The sequence below is a fragment of the Bombina bombina genome, chromosome 7 (genome assembly GCF_027579735.1).
Source record: "Bombina bombina isolate aBomBom1 chromosome 7, aBomBom1.pri, whole genome shotgun sequence".
Lineage (NCBI taxonomy): Eukaryota > Metazoa > Chordata > Amphibia > Anura > Bombinatoridae > Bombina > Bombina bombina.
Genome location: NC_069505.1, coordinates 261012688 through 261037069, shown reverse-complemented (window position 1 = coordinate 261037069; position 24382 = coordinate 261012688). Strand labels below are relative to the sequence as shown.

The following is a 24382-nucleotide window of genomic DNA, read 5'->3' as shown; positions in this document are numbered from 1 at the left end:
ATTCTTTTTCGATGGCGGCGTAGCTTACTTCACGGGGCAACAACTTTCGGCTCAAGTAAGCTACGGGGTGTTCTCCGCCATCTGCTCCAACTTGGCTCAGCACTGCCCCCACTCCAAACATCGAAGCGTCTGTGTGAACAAGAAATCTTTTAGTTGGATCGGGTGCAGCAAGTACAGGCGCATTAGTTAGAGCCGTCTTTAGTTGTTGGAATGCCTGCTCACACTCTGGGGCCCAAGTAACTTGTCGGGGAAGGTTCTTACGTGTCAAGTCAGTCAGGGGTTTGGCTAGGGCACTATAATTGGGCACGAACTTTCTGTAGTACCCCGCCGTGCCTAAAAATGCCAGTACTTGGGTCTTGGTCCTAGGGGTGGGCCACTTAGCAACAGCTTCAATTTTGGCCGGTTCGGGTTTCTGGTGCCCGCTCCCCACCCGGTGGCCTAAATACTGCACTTCTGCCATCCCGATATGGCATTTACTAGGTTTCAGGGTCAGCCCTGCCTCCCCTATACGGTCAATAACTGCTCCTATATGCTGTAGGTGTTCTGCCCAGTTCTGGCTATATATGGCAATATCGTCCAGGTATGCGCAGGCATACTCCTGGAACCCGTCCAGTAGCCGATCTACCATCCTTTGAAAGGTCGCCGGAGCGTTCTTCATCCCGAAAGGCATGACCCGAAATTGGTATAGGCCAAACGGGGTGACAAACGCTGACTTGGGGACGGCGTCATCGGCTAGCGGGATTTGCCAGTATCCCTTGCATAAGTCTATGGTCGTAAGATACTGTCCCCTAGCCATTTTATCCAGCAACTCGTCTATCCGGGGCATCGGATAGGCATCAGACACCGTTTTGTCATTTAGCCTCCGGTAGTCAACACAGAAGCGTGTGGTGCCGTCTTTCTTGGGTACCAACACTACCGGGGATGCCCAGGGGCTGTCGGAAGGTTCGATAACCCCTAGTTGCAACATCTCGTCAATTTCTGCCTTCATGTGTGCCTTGACTGCTTCAGGGACACGATACGGGGTCTGCCGCATAGGTAGCTGCCCCGGGGTTTCAACTCGGTGAGTGGCCAGCGGGGTGTACCCAGGTAAGTGGGAGAAGATAGCCCCTTTAGCTACTATCAACTCCTGTACCTGGGCACGCTCCGAAGGGCTTAGCCGCTCCCCCAGCTGAACGCCCCTGGAGGGCTCTATCTGGTCCTCTGATTCTAATAGGTCAGGGAGAGGCAGATTCTCCTGATCCTCAGAGGCCGAGGCGCATATTGCCGCCACGTCCTCCATCCTCTCATGGTAGGGTTTGAGCATGTTCACATGAAGCATGCGTCGCTTCCCTACCCCTGAGCAGGGGCCAATCACATAGGTAGTGTCGCATCGCTGCTCTACGACCTGGTATGGGCCTTGCCAGACGGCCTGCAGCTTGTCGGTGCGTACAGGTTTTAAAATTAAAACTTTCTGCCCCACTTGAAAGCTGCGATCCCTGGCTCCCCTATCGTACCAGCGTCGCTGGCGTTGTTGAGCCGCCTGGAGGTTGGTACGTACAGCCTGGGTTAATGCCTCCAGTCGGTCCCTGAACTCCAGCACGTAAGATACAATGGGTTTACCATCGGGGCTACTCTCTCGCTCCCAATGCTCCCTAATGAGGTTTAATGGCCCCCGCACCCTTCTCCCAAATAGCAATTCGAAGGGGGAAAAACCTGTCGACTCTTGGGGTACCTCCCTATATGCGAAAAGCAGATGGGGTAGGTAGCGCTCCCAGTCCTTATGAGTCTCGCCAAATGTACGGAGCATCTGTTTTAAAGTCCCATTAAATCTCTCACATAACCCATTGGACTGGGGATGGTAGGCTGAGTTAATTATGGGTCTAACACCACATACCCTCCAAAGTTGTTGGGTCACCTCTGCGGTAAACTGGGTTCCCCTATCTGATATTATCTCCTGGGGGAACCCTACCCGGGAAAATATTTTTATTAAGGCTTCAGCTACCGTCTCTGCATGGATGTTGGAGAGCGCAATGGCCTCGGGGTACCTAGTGGCATAGTCCACTACGGTTAAAATGTACCTCTTCCCGGAGGGACTGGGCTTGGGTAGAGGCCCTACGATATCTACTGCTACCCTGCTAAAGGGTTCCTCAATAATGGGTAACGGGCATAATTTAGCCTTAGGGCGGTCACCTCGTTTGCCTACTCGTTGGCACACGTCACAGGAGGTGCAATATTGCCGTACATCTTTAGAGATCCCAGGCCAGAAAAAGGCGTGGGTCAATCTGTAGCGGGTGCGAGTCATTCCCAGGTGGCCTGACAGGGGAATGTCATGAGCTATCCTGAGCAGTTCCTGCCTATACTTCTGGGGTACTACCAGTTGCTTAGTGGTCACGGTGACTGCGCTGCCTACCCCCCGTTCGGCTATGCGGTACAATAACCCTTTCTCCCAGACGTACCGTTCCCCTTCTAACCCAGCCTGATCGGTGTTCCCTTTATCCCGGTATGCCTGCAGCGTGGGGTCAGATTTCACCTCCGCCTCAAATTGGGTGGGGGTATCCCAAGTCATATGTGTCAAGGGGGTGTCATGGTCTCTTACCTGAGCCTCGTGGTGAGCTGGTGGGGCCGTAGTGCGTGCCTGCTGCCGGGTGGTTACTGGGTGGACCTCCTGATGTGGAGCCTGAGGTACAAAAGCAGAGGTCATCTGACCCAGGTCATTCCCCAGTACAACATCCGCTGGTAGGTTTTGCATTAAGCCCACTTCTACCATGCCCTCCCCTGCACCCCAATCCAAATGAATCTTAGCAGTGGGCAATCGGTATACTGCTCCCCCTGCCACTCGTACTGCCACGGATCCGCCCGTGTGTGCTGTATCTGGCACCAAATGGGGAGCTATCAGGGTTAAAGTAGCTCCCGAATCCCGAAGTCCCTGGACCTCCTTCCCCTCCACGGTCACCAGCTGACGGTGATGTTGCCGGTTATCGGTGGCTCGGACCGACATCACCTCATGCAGAATTCCCAGGGGTTCCCCGGCTGGGGTGCTCAACCCCTCATGAGCGGCTGGCTCCGTTTGGTAATGGTGAGCAGCCGCCCTTGGGGCCAGGTTCTGTCTGACCTGGTTCCAAGCTTGTCTGCTCCGATTTTGGGTGCACTCACGTGCCATATGTCCCCACTGCTTGCAGGTGTGGCATTGTATATTCGCCCGTCCATTGTATCGTGAGGGGGGTGGTGGATTCCCTGGGGCTGGACGAAACGGTGCCGCTGTGGGGTTGTTAGACTGTAGAGGACTGGGCTGTCCTGTGGGTCGAGTGTACGTCTTAGGTAGTAGTCCATGGTGCCTCCTGGCGTCAAAATGCTGGTCTGCTAATCTGGCTGCTTCGGTTAACGTGAGGGGTTTTCGATCTCTCACCCATTCTTGGGCTTCTGGGGACAAGCCGTTAAAGAATTGCTCCAACAGCATCAGTTGTCGCAATTCTTCCATGGTGGTAGCTTGGCTGGCCTGTATCCACCCCTGAGATGCTTGATCCAGCTTGTGGGCCCACTCTGCATGGGAATCTCTTTCTGGCTTGCGCAGGCCTCTAAACTTGCGCCGGTATGCCTCTGGGGTAATGGCATATCTTTCCAAGATTGCGCTCTTCACTTTAGCGTAATCCTTGCTGTCCTCCCTGGGTACAGCGCGATACGCTTCCGCTGCCCTACCGGCTAGCTTGCCTGCTAGCACCGGCACCCATACGGACTGCTCCAACTCATGTAACTCGCACAGTCTCTCAAAATCCTGTAAATACCCATCGATCTCATCCTTCTCCTCACAAAACATTTTAAAGGCATGGTATGGGATTTTGGGTCTTACTGGGTTACTGAGTGCTTCCGAAATGGATTCTGCTCGGGAGGATGCATTCCGCGGACTGTGTGCCATCACGTACTCCTGCACATCTGCCATTACCACGGATAGCATGTCCCGTGGTACAGGTTGGGGTAAAAATTCCAGCCTGGTCCTCATTTCCCTCTGGTATAGGGTCTCCTCCATGGCTGCTGGAGGCGTAGCGCTGCGAGCTCTGTCTCCCTCCATCAGCTCTGCAATTAATATAGCCTTGGGTTTGCTGCTGGCTATCTTTCCCCTGGCTTCTAGCAGTTCCTTTAACGTTTGTCTCTTTAGCTTAGAATAATCCGTCTCCATTCACTTCGGTAGTCGGTTCTTTCACTGTATTCTGCTTGCCATTCCCTTTTCTTATTCGGCAGTTACAATTGCACAAATTGCGCTTTTCGGCTGTAAGGTCTGATCCCAACGCTTGCCACCAATTGTAGCGGAGAGCAATATTAAAATACTCCCAATAACCGGACGAAACACAGTTTGGGAGTCAATAACTCACGACCCAGCCAGTTTTCAGGTTTAAAACAGAATGAACTTTATTAAAAAGGCTATGCCTAGTATTTATGCAGGTCTGACCTCCCAGATGGGGGGTTGAAAAGAATGTTGTAGATTAGATGGATGGAACACGCCTTTTGACATGATACAATAGAATACCTTGCTCAAGCTGATAACAACTTAACCACAGGACACACACTTGGCTCTTCTTATCACTAAGGCGTCGTCTCTCTAGATGTGATTGAACAATGGAATGGTAATCACTAGCTTTAATGAAAGTACACAATAGCTGAGACTAGTAACCTTGTCGTTCAAGAATAGTCTTCTTAAAGCTAAACACATTTAACTCCTTCAGTGCTGCCAGAAGGGTCTGTCACATCTACATAGCACACAATACAGCCTATAGACAACCTTTCTTACATTATAGTCCTGAAGTGGCTAGGTTTGCCACAGTCATGTTGCAGGACTGTAGTTTCAGAGGTAATTTAATGAAGCACTTCTTTATAGAGAGGGTCAGACTGTCATGTTGCAGGACTGTAGGTTCAGAGGTAATTTAATTAAGCACTTCTTTATAGAGAGGGTCAGTCTGTCATGTTGCAGGAACTGTAGGTTCAGGGGTAATTTATTGAAGTACTTCTTCATAGAGAGGGTCAGACTGTCATGTTGCAGGACTGTAGGTTCAGAGGTAATTTAATGAAGCACTTCTTTATAGAGAGGGTCAGACTGTCATGTTGCAGGACTGTAGGTTCAGGGGTAATTTATTGAAGCACTTCTTTATAGAGAGGGTCAGACTGTCATGTTGCAGGACTGTAGGTTCAGAGGTAATTTAATGACGCACTTCTTTATAGAGAGGGTCAGACTGTCATGTTGGAAGGCAGTAGGTACAGGGGTAATTTATTGAAGCACTTCTTTATAGAGAGGGTCAGACTGTCATGTTGGATGGCAGTAGGTTCAGGGGTAATTTATTGAAGCACTTCTTTATAGAGAGGGTCAGATTATCATGTTGGAGGGCAGTAGGTTCAGGGGTAATTTATTGAAGAACTTCTTTATAGAGAGGGTCAGACTGTCATGTTGGATGGCAGTAGGGTTCAGGGGTAATTTATTGAAGCACTTCTTTACAGAGAGGGTCAGATTATCATGTTGGAGGGCAGTAGGTTCAGGGGTAATTTATTGAAGCACTTATTTATAGAGAGGGTCAGATTATCATGTTGGAGGGCAGTAGGTTCAGGGGTAATTTATTGAAGCACTTCTTTATAGAGAGGGTCAGATTATCATGTTGGAGGGCAGTAGGTTCAGGGGTAATTTATTGAAGCACTTCTTTATAGAGAGGGTCAGATTATCATGTTGGAGGGCAGTAGGTTCATGGGTAATTTATTGAAGCGCTTCTTTATAGAGAGTATGGTGGATTCCTGGAATAAACTTCCATTATAGGTGGTAAAGACAAACACTGCGGGACATATGGGTAGACTTGTTGGGCCTATGATTTTTATCTGCTTGGAAAGTCTCACAGATTATTACTTCAGTGGTGGTAAAAGCATCAACCTTGGCATTTTACCACTTCCACCATGAGACTCTCAATCTTTGTAATTGGTGTTTTTTTATCTCAGATTTCTTTATTCTTTACTAATATGTTCTGGGTAAAAAGAAGGGGAATCCTCTGTACACTAATTAGAAGTTTAACAATAACACGTTAGTCCTTTTATTTGTGCTTTTCACATCATAGTTAACATCTGTGTCCATAAGATAGTTATGTGGGCAAAGCTGTGCATTGTGTGCTTGTGCATGTACCTTAAAGGAACATTAACTTTCATGATTCAGATAGAGCTCACAATTGTAAGCAACTTTCCATTTTGCTTCAATCAAATGTGCACAATCATGTTAAATACTTTCTATGGCACCAGCCCTTACTGAGCATGTGCAAGAGTTCACATTATATATGCATATGCATTTTGTGATTGGCTGTTGGCTGTCACATGATGCAGAGGAAAGGAAAATTGAGCTAAGTTTAAAATTTCTCAGAAAAAAAATCTATTACTAAGTGTTTTTACATGGTCTTTTTATTATGCATTTGTTCATTATGCAATTATACTGCATTTAATGGACCTTAAAGACTGATTATTTATTGATATAGTTTGGTTGTTTCACCTAACCTTAGAAAACCCAAATGTATACTAAAAAAAAGGGACAGTCTACACCTCAGTCATTTTAAAGTCTTACCTTAAAGGGATATGAAACCCACATTTTTTCTTTAATAACTCAGATAGAGCATGCAATTTTAAACAACTTTCTAATTTACTCATTTTATAAATTTTTCTTCATTCTCTTGCTATCTTTATTTGAAAAGCAGGAATGTAAGCTTAGGAGCTGGCCCATTTTTAATTCAGCACCTGGAAAGTGCTCGCTGATTGGTGGCTAAATACTGTAACTATAGGCTGTAACTTCAGTTTGTCTTGATATCTCCTCAGGTCCAGACTCTGACTCAGACAGTGACCTGTCCTTGGATGAAGAACGCAGTCTGTCTATTCCTTCATCAGAGAGCGAGGAAAATGTCCGACCTCGGGGCAGGTTCCAACGCCAATTCAAGCGGTCAGCACACAGCGAGAGACTCCTGACGAACCCTTCAAACCACCACCCTAAAGGTAAAGTGTAGAACTCACATACCCCTGGATTCCAGTCAGTCTGAATTAACACACAAAAATATGGTATAGCTGCTCAAATAGCTTGTTTTTTTTATTGATTTCACCATCTGAATAAAAATAAAAAATATTTGATTTAGAAAACAATATATCAAAAACTAGTGAAACGCAGGAAAAAAAATTGTATCACAGATTTTTACAGACCTTCATGGAAGCAAAAAACAAACAAAAAGGCAGCCAACGCAAAATTAAAACAAGGCAGCAAATTAATTCAGTATAAGATGATGCCTAATTTGTTTAAATGTCTTTTTTTTAAACATGACTATTAATATTAGTTCATGAATATCAATTCATAATTTTGTATAATTTGGAATAATTTTATAATTAACATGTTTAAACCTCCAAATGCTTAGAGGATCATATTTCATTTGGGTAGAAGTTACATACTTTAAAAGTGGGATTTAAACTATATTTTTAATTATAAAAACTACATCTAAACAAACGAAAAGTATTTATTAACACGTGAGTTGCATCTCCACAAAAAAAATTAACATTGAAAAAAAAAGCTGCGCAGACAGTCAAGTAATACCACATGTAAAAAGTTATAGTACGGCTCTACTGGTGAACAGTAACGTGCATCAGAATCAGAAAATGACAGGAGCATCCATTTTGTGAAAACATGAAATACCTGTTAAACGCAGAAACAGACACTGGCCCCAGACGCCACCGGGTACGTAACGAGTGCACACATCTGCTTTACCACCTACCCTCAAGAACGGCAGATTGTACATGTTATTCCATTTAGAACAACTGCAATTTGGCTATTTTTTTGTATTTTTTCTTCTTCCACTTTTTAGGGTAAGTTCTTGTTTTCATTGAGCCACAAATGGGTTTTTGCGAGGTCGCAAAACGAAAAATAGGCTGTCAGAAGCAATTACGCTTATCGACAGCTTCCAGTGGGGCGTTATACAAAATTACTGGCAGCCGAGGTCCCATAAAAAATATTAGAAGCCATTAAAAGCACTAAATTACACCAGGTTTCCACTGAAAATTGTTAAAGCACTGTCGTGGGCTGTCAATATATTGAATTAAATTACGCCAAGCTCAGCTAGGTGTAAAAGAGGAAAATTTAGCTTTTTGAGGCCTAGTTTCTATTGAAATATTAATGTCTGTAAATAATGCAAGTGAAATTGAAATAGATTTTTATATGTAATATTTAGTGCTGGCTCGTGTGTAGGAAGAGTTGCAGTTTTTTTCTTTTGTAAATATCAATATGTATTTACGTTTAAAAATATATTCAAGCACATATCTCCAAAATTCCAACCAGACTTATGCCTAGGGCAGCACTAAATATTACATAGATCAGTAAATTGCAAAAATATAATAAAACAAAAAACAATTGCCTAGATTATGAGCTTTGCGTTATGAGGTGTGCGGTGCTAACGAGCAGTTTTTTCTCACTGCTCACTTCCCTGCAGCGCTGGTATTACAGGTTTTTACAAACCCGGCGTTAACAGGCAAGAAGTGAGCGTAGAGCAAAATTGAGCTCCATACCGCACTCCAATACCAGCACTGCTTAAGTGAGCGGTGAGCTGGTTGTACCTGCTCGTGCACAATTTCCCCATAGACATCAATGGGGAGAGCCAGCTGAGAAAAAGTCTAACACCTGCCAAAAAGCAGCGTAAAGCTCCGTAACGCAGCCCCATTGATTCCTATGGGGAAACTAAATTTATGTTTACACCTAACACCCTAACATGAACCCCGAGTCTAAACACCCCTAATCTTACACTTATTAACCCCTAATCTGCCGCCCTGACATTGCCGACACCTACATTATTCTTATTAACCCCTAATCTTCCTCTCCAGACATCGCCGACACCTACATTATACTTACTAACCCCTAATCTGCCGCTCCGGACATCGCCGACACCTACCTTAAACGTATGAACCCCTAATCTGCCGCCCCAAACGTCGCCGCCACTATATTATATTTATTAACCCCTAAATCTAAGTTTAACCCTAACACCCCCTAACTTAAATATAATTTTAAATAAATCTAAATACAAATTCCTATCATTAACTAAATAATTCCTATTTAAAACTAAATACTTACCTATAAAATAAACCCTAAGCTAGCTACAATATAACTAATAGTTACATTGTAGCTAGCTTAGGGTTTTTTTTTATTTTACAGGCAAGTTTGTATTTATTTTAACTAGGTAGAATAGTTATTAAATAGTTATTAACTATTTAATAACTACCTAGCTAAAATAAATACAAATTTACCTGTAAAATAAAACCTAACCTAAGTTACACTAACACCTAACACTACATTACAATTAAATAAATTCCCTACATTAAATAAATTAAATAAAATTAGCTAAATTACAACAAAAAACACTAAATTACAGAAAATAAAAAACTAATTACAAGATTTTTTAACTAATTACACTTAATCTAATAGCCCTATCAAAATAAAAAAGCCCCCCAAGATAAAAAAAAAAACCTAGCCTAAACTAAACTACCAATAGCCCTTAAAAGGGCCTTTTGCGGGGCATTGCCCCAAATAAATCAGCTCTTTTATCTGTAAAAAAAATACAAACAACCCCCCCCAACAGTAAAACCCACCACCCACACAGCCAACCCCCCAAATAAAAGTCTAATAAAAAAATCTAAGCTCCCCATTGCCCTGAAAAGGGCATTTAGCTCTATTTCAGCCCAAAGCCCTAACCTAAAAAATAAACCCACCCAATACACCCTTAAAAAAATCTAACACTAACCCCTGAAGATTCACTTACCGGGAGAAGTCTTCATCCAAGCAGCAAGATGTCCTCAAGGAAGCCGGCAGAAGTGGTTCTCCAGACGGGCAGAAGTGGTCCTCCAGACGGGCAGAAGTCTTCATCCAGACTGCATCTTCTATCTTCATCCTTCCGACACGGAGCGGCTCCATCTTCAAGACATCCGGCGTGGAGCATCCTCTTCCAACGACGGCTTCTTCGGAATGAATGTACCTTTAAGTGACGTCATCCAAGATAGCGTCCCTTAGATTCCGATTGGCTGATAGAATTCTATCAGCCAATCGGAATTAAGGTAGAAAAAAATCAGCCAATTGGGTTGAGCTGGCATTCTATTGGCATCAGCCAATAGGATTTTTTCTACCTTAATTCCGATTGGCTGATAGAATTCTATCAGCCAATCGAAATCTAAGGGACGCCATCTTGGATGACGTCACTTAAAGAGATATTCATTCAGCAAGAAGACTTCGTTGGAAGAGGATGCTCCGTGCCGGATGTCTTGAAGATGGAGCCGCTCCGCACCGGATGGATGAAGATAGAAGATGCCGCTTGGATGAAGACTTCCCCCGGTAAGTGAATCTTCGGGGGTTAGTGTTAGGATTTTTTAAGGGTGTATTGGGTGGGTTTATTTTTAGGTTAGGACTTTGGGCAGCAATAGAGCTAAATGCCCTTTAAGGGTAATGCCCATCCAAATGCCCTTTTCAGGGCAATGGAGAGCTTAGGTTTTTTTAGTTAGGCTTTTATTTGGGGGGTTGGTTGTGTAGGTGGTGAGTTTTACTGTTGGGGGCGTGTTTGTATTTTTTATTTACAGGTAAAAGAGCTGATTTCTTTGGGGCAATGCCTTTTAACGGCTATTGGTAGTTTAGTTTAGGCTAGGGTTTTTTTTATTTTGGGCGGGGGGGGCTTTTTTTATTTTGATAGGGCTCTTAGATTAGGTGTAATTAGTTTAAATATCTTGAATTTGTTTTTTATTTTCTGTAATTTAGTGTTTTTTTTTTGGTAATTTAGCTAATTTTATTTAATTGTATTTAATGTAGGGAATTTAATTGTAGTGTAGTGTTAGGTGTTAGTGTAACTTAGGTTATTTTTCAGGTAAATTTGTATTTATTTTAGCTAGGTAGTTAATAAATAGTTAATAACTATTCTACCTAGTTAAAATAAATACAAACTTGCCTGTAAAATAAAAATAAACCCTAAGCTAGATACAATGTAACTATTAGTTATATTGTAGCTAGCTTAGGGTTTATTTTATAGGTAAGTATTTAGTTTTAAATATGAATAATTTAGGTAATGATAGTAATTTGTATTTAGATTTATTTAAATTATATTTAAGTTAGGGGGTGTTAGGGTTAGACTTAGGTTTAGGGGTTAATAAATTTAGAATAGTGGTGGCGACGTTGGGGACGGCAGATTAGGGGTTAATAAATGTAGGTAGGTGGCGGCAATGTTGGGGCAGCAGATTAGGGGTTAATAAATATAATGTAGGTGGCGGAGATGTCCGGAGCGGAAGATTAGGGGTTAATATGTATAATGTTGGGGCAGCAGATTAGGGGTTAATAATATTTAACTAGTGTTTGCGAGGCGGGAGTGCGGCGGTTTAAGGGTTAATATGTTTATTATAGTGGCGGCGATGTCTGGAGCGGCAGATTAGGGGTTAAAAAAATTATTATAGTGTTTGCGATGCGGGAGGGCCTCAGTTTACGGGTTAATAGGTAGTTTATGGGTGTTAGTGTACTTTTTCGCACTTTAGTTATGAGTTTTATGCTACAGCTTTGTAGCGTAAAACTCATAACTACTGACTTTAAAATGAGTTAGGAATCTTGTCGGTAGAGGCTGCACCGCTCACTTTTTGGCCTCCCTGGACAAACTCGTAATACCAGCGCTATGGAAGTCCCATATAAAAAAGGCTTTACGAAATTTACATAAGTAGGTTTGCGGTAAGGCCAAAAAAGTGTGCGGTACACCTATACCTGCAAGACTCGTAATACCAGCGGGCGTAAAAAAGAAGCGTTAGGACCTGTTAACACTGCTTTTTTACCTTAATGCACAACTTGTAATCTAGCCGAATGTTTTTTTCATTAAATAAAACATTTTTCATTTAATTTTATTTTTTAATGAATGAAATGTATTTGTTTTTTGTTTCTTTCTAGAAGTGATCACAGGTAAGAAGTACAGACGTTAAACCTAAATTTTATAGTGTAAGGTCGGGTTACCATAGCATTGAACTTATGGAACGATTTTCTAGAAATCCGACTTTGGATGGAATCTTTAACACAACGTTAACTTAAAGCTACACGAAAAGAGCGACTGCATAAACTGCGCAAAATATTTAAATGGAAAACTTTGTACTAAAATGGAGCCGTAAACTACTTTTAGCTGTTGGGCGTTTGGGTAGCTTGCAGCTCCATTTTTATAGACTCAATTGAAACGAGCCCTAAGTCAGCAACTCTGCATATTTCTATAAAACAGCCAGGCTTGAAACCTTTCATTGTCATGTACATAAATCAAAATCCTGGTAGAGCAAGCGCAACATTTTCATAGGGTATATTAAAAGGACATTTGAGTCAGTTTTTTATTTATGTAAAAAAAAAATCACCACAAAAAAAGAGAAACTTCATCTGCGACACACACAAACGAAAAGGATGAATTCTTTTGTTGTAGCATTTTGAAACATTTATTTTAAATTAAAGGGACAGTCTACTCCATAATTTGTATTGCTTAAACATAGTAATAATCCCTTTTTTACCCATTCCCCAGTTTTGCATAACCAACACTGTTATAAAAATATACTTTTTACCTCTGTGATAACCTTGTATCTAAGCCTCTGCAGACTGCTCCTTATCTCAGTTATATTAATATACTTTTTACCTCTGTGATTACCTTGTATCTAAGCCTCTGCAGACTGCTCCTTATCTCAGTTATATTAATATACTTTTTACCTCTGTGATTACCTCGTATCTAAGCCTCTGCAGACTGCCCCCTTATCTCAGTTATATTAATACACTTTTTACCTCTGTGATTACCTTGTATCTTAGCCTCTGCAGACTTCTCCCTTATCTCTGTTATATTAATATACTTTTTACCTCTGTGATTACCTTGTATCTAAGCCTCTGCAGACTGCCCCCTTATCTCAGTTATATTAATATACTTTTTACCTCTGTGATTACCTTGTATCTTAGCCTCTGCAGACTGCTCCCTTATCTCAGTTATATTAATATACTTTTTACCTCTGTGATTACCTTGTATCTAAGCCTCTGCAGAATGCTCCTTATCTCAGTTATATTAATATACTTTTTACCTCTGTTAATACCCTGTATCTAAGCCTCTGCAGACTGCACCCTTATTTCAGTTCTTTTGACAAAGAATAGCAAGAGAATAAAGCAAAGTTGGTGATAAAAGTAAATTGGAAAGATGTTTAAAATTACATGCCCTATCTGAATCATGAAAGTGTAATTTTGACTAGCCTGTCCCTACTTCACATTCACCATTGCTGAAAACATAGAGAAAATAATAAACTGTAATTCCTACCTGTCGTAACTGGTTATTTTTTAAGTTGAAGAGATAAATTACAGGAAAACAGGCAAAACAAATAATTAAAGTGTATTGAAAAGTTGTTTTTCTTTAACAATGTATAATTATACATTTAGCACCAGATTACAAGTGACACACATTTGTTTCTTCTCTCGCATTCAAACACTGCTCAAAGTAAACTTTTAAAGCAGGCGGGTTAGTGTGCGTATAACAAGTTGCAAGTAAATAGCAAAACCCGATACGTTAACTTCTTCCCCATAGACTTCATAGGGGCTTGCTTTAAATAAGAAAAATAACTAACATGTAATGCTTGTGCGCTGACCCAACACCAAATAACACCTACAGCGCTAAACCCAAAGGTAGTTATGAATATTTAAATTTTTAAAGTATTTGAGTGGAAATTACTCCAAAGTATATATATATATATATATATATATATATATATATATATATATATATATATATATATATATATATATATATATATATATATGTGTGTGTGTGTGTGTGTGTGTGTGTGTGTGTGTGGTACATATGTACATATATAAACACATAAATACTTATGTATATATAGACTATACCTTTTAACCCTAAGAAAACATTTTAATAGTATTTATATGAATAATTGTTTTCAGACAAATAATATATGTGTAACCCATTTTGTATTGTACTTATCTTTGTTTTGTTAAAAAAAAAAATGTGAACTCTTTTTACTCTAGGTCTTCACTCATGCAAACCCGACACGTGCTAATTTAATTTGCGCTTGATCAAACAAATTTACTTTTAACTTGTAACATGCACGCAAGTTAGCACGTTCGCAAAATTGGCCTGCGCTTACAATAGTGTGCTTCTTGTAATCTAGTCCTTTATGGGGAATGTAGATTTGAGTTTGATGTCCCTTTAACTGTTTTAGTCTATGATAAACTGGTGTTGTAAACTTGTATGGAAGTTGCTCAGTATTATACCTTTACTTTTTACCCCACATGAAATAATGTTTATTAATTGTTTGCTACTGGTAATAAATGTATATTTTAATTATTTATTAATAAACCCTTACACTGACATTAATAGCTTCTGTCTTTCAGATGTCGATGGCAATGACATTATGTCCTACTGGCCGGCCCTTGGGGACAGTGAGAATCATCATAGTTCACTTCAGAAATGGGGATCTGAGAGGAGGCTTGGAGCGGACTTCAGTAAAGATGCTGCCAATAATAACCAACCTGAGTTGACCAGTGGCGATGAGAACTCGCTTACACATTCCCCCAGGCAGAGAAAAGGTAATCACAGGGGACTTGCACATAGTAAATGTAGTTGTCTTTACATTAATGGGATATGAAACCCAAAGTTTTTCTTTTGTTAATTCAGACAGAGCACACAATGTTAAACAACTTTCCAATTTACTTCTATTATCAAATTTGCTTTGTTCCCATGATATTCTGTGTTGAAGAGATACCTAGGTAGGCAACTGGCGCACTACATGACAATAGTGCTGCCCTCTAGTGCTCTTGCAAATGGATAACATTCTTGGAAAACTGCTGCCATATAGTGCTCCAGACACGTGCACACTCCTGAGCTTACATACCTGCTTTTCAACAAAAGGTACCAAAAAAGTATTTTAAAATTGCTGCTCTTTCTGAATTATACAAGAGAAATTTTGGGTTTCGTGTCCCTTTAAATAAATATTTGTACAGTTCAGAGCAGTAAAAAGTAGTCACAAAACTGATCTTAAAGCAAATATCATAGCAAACAAAATGCATCATAAATAACAAGTATTTTCGTTTTATGTATTTAATTCCCAAGTTGTGAACATAAGTTTATTTTTTTTAGTCTGAAAGTATCTGCTTTCAGACCTCAGAAAGTTTTTTCATTTGATACATATGTGTCTGATTTCAAATTCTAATCCCACTAATTGAATGTTTTTATGTTTAGGTATTTTGAAAAATCGCCTTCAATATCCTCCAGGTTTGTCCTCCATGGGCCGGATGACAAATGAGTTATCATGGTATAAAACCTCTACTTTGGGCCACAGAGCTGTTCCTGCAGCATCTTATGGCAGGATGTACTCTGGAGCAGGCAGTCTATCTCAACCAGCCAGCAGATACTCTTCTCGAGAACAACTTGATATGCTGATGAGGAGACAAATGTCCAGAGAACAGCTAAACAGGAACAATTCCCGAGAATTTCTTGAAGCTGTACCAAGCAGACATGGGTCCAGAGAGCAACTTGATACCATCCCAAGTAGACATGGTTCAATAGAGCATCTAGAGATGATTTCAAGCAGACATGGATCAAGAGAACATTTAGAAAGTATAGCAAGCAGACATGGATCTAGAGAACATTTAGATCAGTCTGACATAAATGGTAGGAGAGATCACCTAAATTCAGTGCCTAAAAGGCATGGTTCTAGAGAATATCTAGATACGTTACCCAACCGATTTGGGTCCAGAGAGCAGATTGACCCTGGGCCAGTAAGAGAGTTGTCTCGAGAATGGATAAACAGTCTGCCAAATCGACAAACCTCTAGAGATCAAATGGACTCTTTACTAATTCGACAGACTTCTAGAGAACAGCTAGATGATTTTTCGAGAAGCCAGCCTCAAAGGGAACAACTGGTCAGGCAATCTTCAAGGGAACAATTGGACTTTTTATCCAGGAGATCTAATTCCAGAGAACAACTGGACACAGTGCCTAGTTCACATTCACTGAGAGATAATATAGAATCACTGTCTAGAAGACAACCCTCTAGAGAAAATTTAGATTCTCTTTCAAAAAGGCTTCCATCTAGAGATAATCTTGAGCCCCTATGTAGACAACCTTCCAGAGAAAATCTGGAAACCATTCCCAGTCGGCATCCATCCACTGAGCAGCTTGATATCCTTTCTTCTATACTTGCTTCATTTAACACATCAGTCCTCTCCTCCACTAATCCTTCAGCCCAGCAACCAGCACCACCATCTTCAGTACAGAATCCCTCAACACCCTCTGTGCTGTGCCCGTCTACACCTCATTCTGCTACATCACACAGTATCTCTGAAATGTCTGCAGATTCCGAGTAAGTGTTACACTGAGTGTATAAAAAATAAATTGTATGTGTTGTAAACATAGGAAAGAATATTAGACTTAAATAATCTCAGGTCTCAGATATTTTGGAAAGTGCTCTATGATGAAAAATATTAATATATCATCTTATATTTAATACTAACTATCAGTGAATACTGAATAATCTTAATATTTTTACCCAAGTTTTGCTTTATGCTTTTAAGAAGATAGTGTTGTTTTGTTATTTGTTAAGGGAAGTGTAAACACTGTAAATTATGGTTGAAACTATTGATTAATCTCATTGTTGTTTTTTTTAATCTCCTTTAAGATTAATGAGGAGTGAAACACACTCCTGAAGATCTTCAATAAGGACACCAAGAAAGGAAGACGTTTCAGGCAAATGTGAGCATCTGGTTCTATCATGCTGGCCCTGGCTGTAGCCCCAACTGACCAGAGAGGTGGGGTGAGCAAGGGGTTGTCAGCAGTCTGATAAAACAAAAGCATGAAATCCTTCATGACTTGGCAAGTGGAAAATGAATCAATGGCAAGTTATGGAAAATCCAAGGTGCAAGTCATGGAAAATCCAGGGTTTAAGCTATAGAAAATCTAGAGGAAATCCAGGGAGTGAGCTATGAAACATCCACCGGAAATCCAAAGTAAATGTTATGGAAAATCTAAGGAAGAGGGGATTCAAAAGTTGAGACTCCACATCAACTTAAATATTTGCTACAAAAGCTTCCTTTCACAAGTTATCCTCTTTGAGAATTAGGGCAAAATAAACTGAACCGACTGTTTTTTTTATACATTTTGTATCTTTGTAACCAGAGCTAAAATACTTAGAATTTCTATCCTTATTTTTACGGATCTTATGTCGATGTCATTCCAATGCAGATACTGTTATTACTGGGGCTACTTAACTTCATATCTTCAAATCAAACTTTGAGAGTTTTGGAAATAGTTGAGGCAAAAGGATTTTGAGTTTTTCAGTTCTGGATTACTCTGAATGCTTCAGAAGATGCTCTGAGAGAGAAGAATCCTAGTTATGACAAGATATGGGAAGAAGAAAAAACACAAACTAAAGCAGTATTCACATTTTTTTAGATGTGATCTCTAAATGTCTAGAACACATTCCCATCTATGCACACGACAGAGCTTATCCTAATCCTGCCAGATATCAATTAACAACACTCTACAGAGTGGGTAAAGGGTTATACTGGCAGGAAATGTATGGAGCATTGAAATGTTTGTTTTACATAGAAACATGTATCTGGAGCTATCTACCAACAAGCTTTAGGAAAAGAAAAAAAGAAAAGAGAGCAAGGGTCTTATTTTTTATTCTAGTGAAATAACCTCCTGCCCTTATATGTTCAGAAAGTGCACTGTATCATTTGCATCCAACATGCACTAAGTCAGCTGCAGGCTCAGTCTAAAGTATATCTATATATTATAAGTTTTTACTTGTTTTGCATTTATTTTTATTGTTAAATCTCTGTCTTATCTGTCATACTTACCTAAAAAAAAAAAAAAAACCGCTCTTAAACCATAAAGGTATTAGCCTCTACAAAATCTTATTATTTTTTTTATAAAGGCAACACCTGAAATCCTTAAAATAGGTCTTTCGACAAAAACAAGATCTACATCTACTGATGGATTCAGTTTAATAGATACATTTTAAATATATCAAGCCAAAACATATACTGCATTGTGTTCCTTATACTTGTTTTATCCATCATAACTTGACTGGACCAATGCTGGATGAATATAGCTGTCACTGCCATTGAGATGCTCCTTCAGTTACCAAAAGAGGGAATCTGAGGATGGTCTTAAAAACGATTTCAGCAATATTACCATGATATCCAGTTCCATATCTGTGTCTGGGATTCTTGTGCCAAATTCTGTACTTTTTTAATCTCCCTTATGGCCATGAAATAATGAAGATTTTTACAAAGCCCTGCTCTTATTTAGTACTTCTATTTATTTTGGTTCTACTATCCAAAGTATTCAAAACAAATTTTTATTTTGCACAGACAATTTGATTGTTTCAGGACAAGCCTAACAAAGGATTGGGATATCTCGCATAGGTTGTAAACTGATTCTGGTTCCTACAATAGGCGGTTTCCTCTCTCTTCATCAAGCCCAGTATTCTGTACTATGAAATGACTAGGGGTCCCAGAGCCCCTGTAGCCTTAGTGGGAAAGAGGTTACTTACAAAATGCTGTGCAGGTGTAGAGTTATCTGCTATAAATGTGTAATTGGAAAACTTTTCAGTGCCAAGATATGTTGGTTTTGGAGTTGTTGGTACAGATGGAGGATTTTTTCCCCCTTTACTATAGTACATTTAATCTTAGCATAGGGAGATGCACCTGCCCAAAAAAATCAGCACCACAACGTAATATGGGTATGTTAATAGGCAGAAGAGATATACCTGGGTGTTTCATACAAGAACTGCTACATGGCTCCAATATCCACTTTATTTCATTCCACTTCAAATATATACAATATTCACAAATAATGTTTTGCATATTCTGGAATTCTTAAGAGATATAAAAAATGCAAAATAAAATTAAAAAAAACAGTTCCAATAGTTTATTTTTAACTGAATTTATATTTTAGTGTGTGTTTAATGCCTGAGAAGATCAATATATTGGGAAACAAAGAATTTGTTTAAAATTATTTTTAATTTGTTATTATTAGTTGACTTTCTTCAACCCTTTAGTATTTTAAAAGAATCATAAATACCTGTTTAATATACGATATATTAAAATAATTTAAATCTGTATTCAAATTATTTTTCATCAATTTTATATCAACATTTTAATTGTGTTTTTACACTAATGATTCTTCCTCTTCTGCTCCTTTTTCACCCTCAGTCCCAATTAACATCATATAATCTGATATTATCCATGTCAATTTATTGATTTCTGATACATGAATCTAGCTAAAATTATATAGATTTTTTAATTCCTTTTTTTTTACTTTAATTTCAGAGTAAATGTAAAATCAAAAACAAAAAAACATAATCACTTAAGCTAAAAAGTATGATTTAAGTAATAGAAACACAAGCCAAATATGTTATTCAAATTAGTAAGATTTTTTTTATATTACTTTAGAGCATGGAGCCACAGAGCAATTCTGTTTCATTTAATATCTTTCCATTAGAGAATTGGAACAAAAATATCTCATGTCGTGCACGTCTCTTTGTATTTCTATTTATATGTTCCAGCACTTCAAAATCAAGTAGTCTGAAGTTTATCCAAAAGCACAGTTTATGTAAAATATAAATCTTATAAATAAAATGTTTTTTTTTCTGAATGAAAAGTATTAATGCAATTTGGAAATGGTGCCGTATGTAAGTATATACATATATTAATAGTTATATATGTATATATATTTGCATACATGTATGTGTGTTTTGGTGTGTTTTGTTCTTTCTTGTTTATCGGATGTTTAAACAGAACAAATCTTGTTTACATTATTTTTTCAGGATGTATATAAAGAACTCAGAATTCTATTTGTTACTCATATTTATATGACTGTCTATTTATTTTAATTATGTGATTCATTTGTAAATGGGTTAGTTTTTGTGTTTTGATAAATATTTATGCTGTTTAATCACCAAAAAAAATGTTTTTTTTTATTTTTTTAGATCAACAAAATAGAACAACATAATTCACAGTATTTATAATTTTTTTACATTGTTTCTTTACAGCAATTTTTTAAATTTCATTTTGTAATTTTCCAATAATTTTCAATATGTAATAAATTATTTCTTAAGTTTCAGTAATCAGATACAGTTAAAGCAAGGTGTAACTAGATCCAATTGCCTAAACATATAAATCAATTTAAATTATTTTATTTTTCAACTTTTTATTTTCAGAAAATTTCTCAAGACGTTCAATAATGTAATGTAATTAATATTTTGCTACTTTTTTATTTGGACATGCAAACAGTAGCTGACACAGGTTTTCAAAATTAATTTTGGAATATATATAACTTTAATTAATCATTTAGAAAAGACTTGTCTAGTTTGATCCCCACAATAAACAAGCCTTAATTCATATCCACTTTATGAAGGACCTGCTTTCTATCAAAATATTTAATAACGGGATTGTCTTAAAGTTTACTTTCAATTTAATATATCATTTTTATTTTTTAGATTTTACAATATTAACTTCTATGAAAATACTGACTAAATAATTAGGAATGTGAGGGGGAAATGCTACTTGTTATAATTTGTTAATTTACCAACCTACAGTATTTTTCCACATAGTGGGGTTATTACAATGAATTTATTTTTCATGATAAGATAAATTGGTACATAGTGGTTAAAATGATTCTGCTAAAATATGATGTGCGGGGTGATTTGGTTTATTATATTCGAAGAAAATTTTTAATTCAAACTGGTTTCACTCTCATGATACACCAGGGCAGTATAAATAGTCTCTTGACTCCTTAATGAAAATTATAAACAGCACTAGTTATATTGTATTAACTAATTCAGTATACAGACTGGAAAAGATACCTTTCGACACACTCAGTGTTCCCACAATATATATTACTCTGTGCATGATATTAAGTAAAAAAAAATATCTTTATTTCATAGTATTAAACAAAATGGATGAATTATATTTAAAAACACACATACACTGTTAGCAGAGCATATACAATGTAAATAAGTCTGTATAAAGAATCAGTTAATACAATCTTCATTGTAGCTACACAGCAGCTATTAGCCTATAAAGAAAGACACAAATATACTTGGAAAATATAGTTAAACATAAGGCTGAGTTCCCATGAGAATAGAACAGTAGTGTGATTTTTGTACAAAAATTGGAATCACTCATTATCTTGTCCTCTTAAAAAGTCCACAAAAATGAATTAAAACATCGAAGAAGATTCATTAATCAAACATAAAATGTGCACCTGCAGAAGTAGGAGACAGCAAACCAAAAGATAGATAGAAAATATAAATATTTTTGTGCCAAAAATGGTTCTTCTTGTTTTTGAAAAGGTGTTTTAGGATTTCTCAGTGATCTATGTGTCTGTCACTGTAGTGTTTGTTCCCTACAGACAACATTACTTTTACAGACAGAGATATTTACTGTATTTCTACTGGAGCTCAGAATATGTGATTGAGAAGAAACCAAGGCTTCTCTTTCAAGTTGTTCCTTGTAGCTTGGCAGAGAGATGATTGTATTTCTGTTGGGTGGTCTTTATTTTTAGCAAAGATTTTATTTATTTATTTATTTTTTCATTTGTTGGTTGAGGAGTGGGACCAGACTTACATTCCTTTTGTTTCTTGTAAAACTGTAAAATGAACAAAATGAGCCAGATTTGACAATAAAATACCTTAAAAACTAACCAACCTTTGTTTCAGTTATGTTCATTTTGATGTATTTTCATTTTTACAAAACCTTAGCAATGCCTTCACCAGTCTCTGAATTAGCCACTATCTGGTTGATACATTACTTGACACCCAATATTGTGTACAAGAGGGCTTGTAAAGAAAAAAGGAAAATTCTTTCAATACACCTAGGAAATCATCCACTTCCCTGAAATCCTAGAACTTAAAAGGGACACTAAACCCAATTTTTTTTATTTCGTGATTCAGATAGAGCATGCCATTTTAAGCAACTCTCTAATTTACTCCTATTATCAAATTTTCTTCATTCTCTTGGTATCTTTATTTGAAATGCAAGAATGTAAGTTTAGATGCCGGCCCATTTTTAGTGAATAACCTGGGTTATTCTTGCTGATTGGTGGATAAATTCATCCACCAATAAAAAAAGTGCTGTCCAGAACAAAAAAAGAAGCTTAGATGCCTTTTTTAATCAAATAAAGATAGCAAGTGAACGAAGAAAAATTAATAATAGGAGTAAATTAGAAAGTTGCTTAAAATTGCATGCTCTCTATCTGAATAACGAAAGAAAAAATGTGGGTTTAGTGTAAGTAACTATAAGATCTTATTGCACTGGTATCTAACCCCATTGCTTCTCCATTTAATGTACCCAGACGCATCCAGAGGGTGTTGAAAGGAGTGTGGAGAAGGTGGCAGTTTATTACATATATGGTGGCAACGCAAATCCATACATTCCTTTTGGAAGAAAATTAAAATGCATTACCGGACAGTTCTTGACAGTAACTTTCAATTGACATCACATATAGCTCTATTGAATGATCTCGCAAAACTGTCAGGTAAATTATGAACCTTATTTCTACAAGTAGGGCTAAAAATTATAAAATCATTAATAGCACGCCAATGGAAGACAGCTATATCTCCCACTTATAATATATGGAAAGACAGACTCCTAGATTACGAGTCTTGCGTTAGCCTTAAAAAGCAGCGTTGAGGGGTCCCAACACTGCTTTTCAACACCTGCTGGCATTAGGAGTCTGGCAGGTACAGGTGTACCGCTCACTTTTTTTCCACGATTTTCGCATACCACAAATCCCCTTACGTCAATTGGGTATCATATCTTTTTAATGGGATTTGCCTAACGCCGATATTACGATTGCAGGAAAAAGTGAGCGGTACAGCCTCTCCTGTCCAGACTCCTACCGCATTTAAAAGTCAGTAGTTAAGAGTTTTATGGGCTAACGCCGTAACATAAAACTCTTAACTAAAGTGCTTAAAGTACATTAACACCCATAAACTACCTATTAACCCCTAAACCGAGGCCCCCCCCGCACATCTCAAACACTTAAATAAATGTTTTAACCCCTAATCTGCCGACCGGACATAGCCACCACTTTAATAAATATATTAACCCCTAAACCGCCGCACTCCCACCTCGCAAACACTAGTTAATTTTATTAACCCCTAATCTGCCGGCCCTAACATCGCCGCCACCTACCTACATTTATTAACCCCTAATCTGACGCCCCCAACGTCGCTGCTACTATATTCAATTTATTAACCCCTAAATCTAACCCTAAGTCTAACACCCCTCTAACTTAAATTTAATTTAAATACATCTAAATAAATTTACTATAATTAATTAAATTATTCCTATTTAAAACTAAATACTTACCTGTAAAATAAACCCTAAGCTAGCTACAATAGAACTAATAGTTACATTGTAGCCATCTTAGGATTTATATTTATTTTACAGGCAACTTTGTATTTATTTTAACTAGGTACAATAGTTATTAAATAGTTATTAACTATTTAATAGCTACCTAGTTAAAATAAAAACAAATTTACCTGTACAATAAATCCTAACCTAAACTACAATTACACCTAACACTACACTATCATTAAATTAATTACCTAAACTACCTACAATTAAATACAATTAAAATAAATAAACTAAAGTACAAAAAACAACAAACACTAAATTACAGAAAATAAAAAAATAATTACAAGTTTTTTAAGCGAATTACACCTACTCTAATCCCCCTAATAAAATAAAAAAGCCCCCCCAAAATAATAAAATTCCCTACCCTATACTAAATTACAAATAGCCCTTAAAAGGGTCTTTTGCAGGGCATTGCCCCAAAGTAATCAGCTCTTTTACCTGTAAAAAAAATACAATACCCCCCAACATTAAAACCCACCACCCACACACCCAACCCTACTCTAAAACCCACCCAATCCCCCCTTAATAAAACCTAACACTACCCCCCTTGAAGATCTAACACTACCCCATTGAAGTGGACCTCCAGAGGGGCAGAAGTCTTCATCCGATCCAGCCAGAAGAGGACATCCAGACCGGCAGAAGTCTTCATCCAGGCGGCATCTTCTATCTTCTTCCATCCGACGGTGACTGAAGAATGAAGGTTCCTTTAAGTGACGTCATCCAAGATGGCGTCCCTTCAATTCCGATTGGCTGATAGAATCCTATCAGCCAATCGGAATTAAGGTAGAAAAAATTATATTGGCTGATGGAATCAGCCAATAGAATTGAACACGCATTCTATTGGCTGATTGGAACAGCCAATAGAATGCGAGCTCAATCCTATTGGCTGATTGGATCAGCCAATAGGATTGAACTTCAATTCTATTGGCTGATTAAATCAGCCAATAGGATTTTTCC

General features: G+C 38.3%; 1 protein-coding gene across 1 annotated transcript in view; it reads left to right on the top strand.

Moving 5' to 3' along the window:
* CELSR3 (cadherin EGF LAG seven-pass G-type receptor 3) overlaps window positions 1-24382 on the top strand; it is a 649278-nt gene that overhangs the window by 363933 nt on the left and 260963 nt on the right. The window contains 3 exon segments of the mRNA XM_053689358.1: window positions 6814-6981; window positions 14390-14584; window positions 15237-16359. Of these exon segments, the coding sequence (XP_053545333.1) occupies window positions 6814-6981; window positions 14390-14584; window positions 15237-16359 (1486 nt within the window).